We start from the raw sequence: 5,686 nt of genomic DNA on the forward strand, positions 1-5,686 counted from the left end.
ACTCCGCTTTCCCAGACCTGGAGTTGAATAAAACTATTTCCTCCTCCAACTTTCATCTCCAGGTTGGCTGTGCTAGAAGTTTAAATGGGAATGCCCCCCATAGGCTCATACATTTGACTACTGGTCCCCAGTTGGTCTAACTATTTGGGAAGGATTAGATGTGACCTCGCTGAAGGTGTGTCACCAGGGCTTTGAGGTTTCAAAAAGCCTGAGGTCACTTGGAGCTAATTCTCTCTGCTTCCTGCTTGTGGATCACAGGAAGATTGATGCAAATTGAGAGCTTGAGGCCAGTCTGGGTTACAAAGAGCTCAAGGCAAGCCTGGGCTGCATAGCAAGATCCTGTCTCAAACACAAAACGAAAAGAGAAAACACAAGAAGGAATGCGAGTTCTAGGTTATTAAGTTCTCATAGCAAGTCTGTCTCAAAAAAATAAAAGCATTAAAAACTAGTTATTTATGGACTTCCTGCACAGTCTCTGCTGGCTGCACTATGAAGCTCAGCTTCCTATTACACTTCCCTCTTCAGAACTTCTCAATTATTGAAAAATAAGACAATCATTTAACCAGCATGGTGGAACATAAGTGTAATTCCAACATTTAGGAGGCTCACAAGTTCAAGGTAAGCCTGGCCTACAAGTGTGAAAACCTGGCTGAAAACAAGAATTATCATTTGTGGGGGAGGCTTGGGGGATTTTGAGACAGGGTTTCTCTGTGTAGCCGTGGCTGTCCTGGAACTCGATCTGTAAACAGGCAGGCCTTGAACTCAGAGATCTGCCTGCCTCTGCCTGCTGAGTACTGGGATTAAAGGTGTGTGCCACCATGCCCATCTCCAAGCCTAGGAATTACAAATAGAGGCTTAGAGAGAGAAGCTGGTGAATTTACCATGGACAGGTTCCAGTATGTCTTTCAATCCATAGGTGAAGCAACCAGAAAGCTAAAAGAAGACAGTTAACTCTTAAATTGAGCTGCAGTTTATTTACAAGCATGATACAAGCTGCTCAGAGTTGGGAGTACAGGACTCTTAAGACCAGAAACTGGCCTCGACACAGTTATTTTATAAATGTGTTGTTTTATAAATAAATAAAAAGAAAACTTGCATGGGTTTGAATCTTCACTAAATCGATGCTCTGCAATGTTTAACTGAGTGAATATAAGCAACACTTGGCTGGGTAAGAGACACTTCCAGGTGGGTTTTCAGGTGACAATCCTGGGGGCCTTTTGGGGGAGTGCTGAGGATCCCAGCATCATCTTGCAAGGAGTGCCCAGCACGCCCACTCAGCAGGTCTTGCACACAAACCCCTGAAGCAACACGAAGGCCTGAAGGTAGAGCAAGAGCCTCTACCTTCCCTGTGGCTCAGCAGGTGGACTAAGGTGGGTGGTGAACCTATTGAATTCCCAGATCTACCCTCTGCATCCCATTGCAACCCTGGCCCAACCTTTCAACCTCAGGGAGACCTTAGAGCAAGAAGGATCCCTGAGGTCACCTCCCAGGCATAAGATCTGTGTGCAGAGCAAGGCAGGTGGGGGTGTCCATCTGCAGAGTCCCTCTTCCAGTAGCTCCATCACACAGGTCCTCAGACCACAGCTGGAGCAAGCTGAACCGGAGACAATGAAAAATGTGCAGGGCCTGCTCAGGGAGCTGGCTGGTGATCTAGGGAAACCTAAGTTCGGGTGGTTTCCCAGCAGGTCCCCTCAGGGTGGGGAGGACACATCACCTCTCTGGAGGGGCTTCTCCTCTCTAACCTCCTCTGGAGTCATCCCTTGCTGTATTCTCAGGCCCCACTTTTGGATGTGCCCCTTTCTAACCCACAATGGTGATCATTTGCAGGCAAGGACTGGGTGCAGCCACCAGGAGGCAGCACAGAAGTTGCCAGAGCACTAAGGAGCCTCATACCAAGAAAATTCCACAGCACCTTGCTCTTGAGCATGTGCAGATGGAATTGAGAGGGCTGGGGAACAGTAACCAGACAGTTGCACTGTCAAGGACAAGAGGTCTCCACATCCAGCCCAGCACAGGCAGGTAGAGGCCTTGACTCCTTTGGTCATCCCGTGGGTCCAGCCAAGAGCCTGAGCTGTTCCCCACCCCACCTCACTGGGCCTCATGCACGCCTGTGCTTCCTGCAAACAGAAGCCTCAAGGCCCAGTGCACTTTCGCTGCTGCCATTATTTGCTGTGGACTCAAGTGCTGTCACTCCAGAGCAGGTGGCAGTGGAAGGAGTGAGTCCCTCAGCACTAGGACAAGACTCTAGTGACGGTTTCTAGGGAAACCTGAGCTCGGCTGGTTTCCCAGCAGGTCTCCCTAGGGGTGGGTGGGGATAGATCCATCACTCCTCTGGACAGGTTCCTCCTCTCTAACCTCTTCTGGTGAGCAGGACCCTGAACCTTGCGGCCGGTTCCAAAGTCACACTCTGCATGTCTGTCACTGGAGCAAACAGGTAGCCGGAGTCTCAAGAGGTTGGTTCTCCACTTAGGTCCACATTCAGCCAAGTCCATGCTCCATGACACTTGAGAGTTCCAGTAGAGCTACTCACTGGCTTGTAGACCTCTGTCCACCCACTGCCATCTCAGGAGGGCCTAGAGAAGCGTTCCCTACCTTGTGGCCTCTAAGCTGAGGAGGCATCCAAGGGGTCACTGGGTGTTTGTGAGAAGCACGGGAACTAACGCACGTTCCAACATGGCCAAGTTCTCACTACAGCTACTCACCCTGAGATAATCTGTACCATGAGTGCACACATCCACCTCCTGGGGTTGTGGGAGGCCCTATCACATGTTCTGGGACATGATGGACACAGTGGGAGCTGAGGAGGGGGACTAGACTACAGACTGATAGGAAGGTGGCTGCTTTCCTGGTGACCCTAGGGAATCTCAAGGCTCAGAGGTGGGAGAGGAAGTGGGGAGGGAGCTCAAAGTTCATCCTCCCTGGAGTGAACCAGCTTGGGGGCCACAGATCACCTGACATGCTTCCTGTGCTCTTCAACAGCTCAAATGCCTGGGACCACTGGCTAGTGTCCAGCATGAGCAGGTTTCTGCTGCAAAAGGTTGACCTTAGCTACTACCTGCTTGCAGCCAGTGATGGCAAATTCATGTCCAGCAACATGGTAGTAGCTGAGCTGCTCTGCCAGATGCTCTGCCAGCTCCTGCTCAGGGAAAAAGCCCTCCCCTGCCATCTCCTCTCGGAAGCAGTTGACCACATCTGGCTTGTCTAATAGCAGGAAGGGCACGATGGCTGCCGAGTGCCACAAAGGGTGCTCTCGGGCCAGGAGCTCTCGAAGGCTGCTATGTAACTCCTCCTCAGCCTGGGACACCTCAGTCAGAGTGCTGCCTGCACTGTGACGGTGTGGGGGCAACATACGTGACGCGTTCTGTAGCACAAAGTGTGTGATCTCTAGACCACCAACGCCACTTAGGAGTACATAGATAGCGTTGTGGAAGTGGTGCGAGCGCTGTGGCTGCAGGAGACCGTGCAGCTCATCTAGCAACGCAGGTGGCAGGAGTTCAGCCTCATCCAGGACCAAGAGAGGGGTCTTCTCCTCGGCCTCAGCCTGGGCCACCACATCTGCCACACGCTGTGCCAGCTCCTTCCGGCATTCCTGAACCGGGCGCTGCTCTGGACAGTGATGCCGTGCATGGTACTGCAGCACCAACGCGCCATCCTCCAGCACATCGTGGAAGTGTCGTGCCAGCAGGCGCCCCACATGACTCTTGCCTACACCACTAGGCCCATGCAGAGCCAGGAGCAAGGGATGACTGTGCACGTGTGTAGCCAGGTAGTCCCGCAGCAGGGCCATAATGCGGCCCACAGCAGCTGGCTGGCCAAACACAGAACGCCGCAGCGCCTTCTCCAGCCCGTCAAGGTCATAACGTTGTGCATTATCGTCCAGATTCTCAATGGCGTTAAGAACCTGGAACCCCACGATGGCTACAAGCAGCAACAGACAACGCTGTGCACGGCTCTGGCGCTCTGTGCGGGGTCGGTACTTTCGCGAGGTTTCGGGGTAGAGCACTACCCGACTACGCCTACGTCTCTTGCGTGGTGTCCTGGAAGACAACTCTGTCAGGCTGTCGAACGTGAAGAATTTAGGCTGGTCTAGGTCGGCACGCAGAATCCTGGAGCTGCCGCTGGACCCGAGTACCCCTGTCCCAGCGTCCGGTTCCGTGCCTAGCTGCAAGAGGCGCCTCTTGCGCAGGACGCAGACGCGGCGGCGCAGACGGAGCACTGCGCGCACCGGCGCGATCATGCTTGGGCCCTTAGCCTGGGGCTCTAGGCTAGGTTGGCCGCGATCCATGGTGTAGGAGCTGTACTGGGCATGCAGGTCCCCCTCCCTGCAATAGGAAAATTGGAGGACCTCCTGAGTCCCTGATCTTAGCCTCTGGGTGTCGCTTAAGGTACTTCACGGCCAAATACTGGCTCCGCCTCGCCTCGCCTCGCCTCGCCCCACTGACCAGGAAGCCGCTGCTCAGCAGGAGGGCCCCAATGCATGCAAATCTCTAGAGTCCTCCCAGAAAAGGCACAGGCCTTGAGGAAGTGAGGGGGTGGGGTAGGGGTGTTGTATAATTTATCAGGCTGCTGACTTCCCTCTTGGAGGAAGAAGCGGAGGATTCGGGGTCACACCGTCACCGATTAGGGGTGAAGAACGGTCAAACTGGAACTCGCACACCACCACCCCCCCAGCACCTATGGAACTGTCAGAGGCCTTACAGGTCCCAAGTAGGCCCCTTGGACCAGAGGACTCAGTACCCCTAAGAGCTGAGACTGCCCCCATACTCAGGGACAGTTGGTGAAAAGGTATGTGCAAACCAAACTTCCATGTTTGGGGGAATGGACCCTAGCACTGCCCCCAGTCACAACCTAGGCCTTTCAACCCCACTCCCATCCCTAACCTCTACCAATGCCCAAATCTGGGGTCCCTCAACATCCTCCCAGTGGACACAACAGAGCAGAAAAATGAACAAAGGGGAAAGGTTAGAGCCCTGACTATGAGGCTGACCTGAACCTCTCCATCTCATCCCCTACCTGCTGCTGCTCAGACTCCCCAGCTCAGCCACTCCCTTCCAAGGCCAGGAAGCAGGAAATGTTAGTCTTCCCCACAAAAGGTGAGGTGGGTGGGTCAGGGTCCGCCTGACTCAGCTCAGGCTCGAAGGGGGCCGTGACTCCTGCCAGGTCCCCAGGGACCGAAGCAGAGGAAGCTCTGGGGAGGTTTCCGCTGAGATGCAAAGGAAGTGAGTCAGGGGTGCTGGCAGGCGGAGCTTGGGCTGAATGGATGAGCGGGTGGGGGAGGCCTGGCTGACCCGTCTAGAACCCCTAATCTGCAGTTCACCCACACTCAGTCCTTGTGTCTCTGCCAGGGAACATAGGGAGGGAGGCCCTTCCAGCAGTTCTTCCGGTAGGTCCCCTGAACTCTTGAAAGCTCAGTCTGCTCCTTACTGACCCTGCTTCTGCTAGGATAGTCCTTTCCTCGGACCCAGCAAAACTAAGGGATCCTACGGAGGCTCTCAGCTCACTGTAAACAAGCAGAAAGCAGGTCGTTTTCCTCTCTGCTTCCTGTCTTTCCCCACGCTACCACCTCACCACCATCCCTTTACCCATTCAGCTGAACTTCTAAGACAAGACACAAGAGACAGAAGTTTGAGATCTAGGGTCAGGGACCTTTTGAAGAGGGAGGAGCACATTTAGAAATGTCCTTGGG

The 5,686-nt window shown here is 54.0% G+C and overlaps 1 protein-coding gene across 1 annotated transcript; it reads right to left on the bottom strand.

Annotated features, from left to right (window-relative positions):
- Nucleotides 1-947: 947 nt before the first annotated feature.
- Nucleotides 948-5,225, bottom strand: Tor4a (torsin family 4 member A). The gene is made up of 2 exons (XM_027422840.2): nt 5,014-5,225; nt 948-4,322 (listed from the first exon to the last, which is right to left on the bottom strand). Exon 2 carries the CDS (start codon nt 4,283-4,285, stop codon nt 3,002-3,004), a length of 1,284 nt encoding a protein of 427 aa, XP_027278641.1. The 5' UTR covers nt 4,286-4,322; nt 5,014-5,225; the 3' UTR covers nt 948-3,001.
- Nucleotides 5,226-5,686: the final 461 nt, after the last annotated feature.

This window comes from Cricetulus griseus, chromosome 6 (assembly GCF_003668045.3).
Source record: "Cricetulus griseus strain 17A/GY chromosome 6, alternate assembly CriGri-PICRH-1.0, whole genome shotgun sequence".
Lineage (NCBI taxonomy): Eukaryota > Metazoa > Chordata > Mammalia > Rodentia > Cricetidae > Cricetulus > Cricetulus griseus.

Bases quoted from the DNA above. Each gene is read 5' to 3' on its own strand.
- Tor4a (XM_027422840.2), bottom strand. From the start codon at position 4,285: ATGGATCGCGGCCAACCTAGCCTAGAGCCCCAGGCTAAGGGCCCAAGC.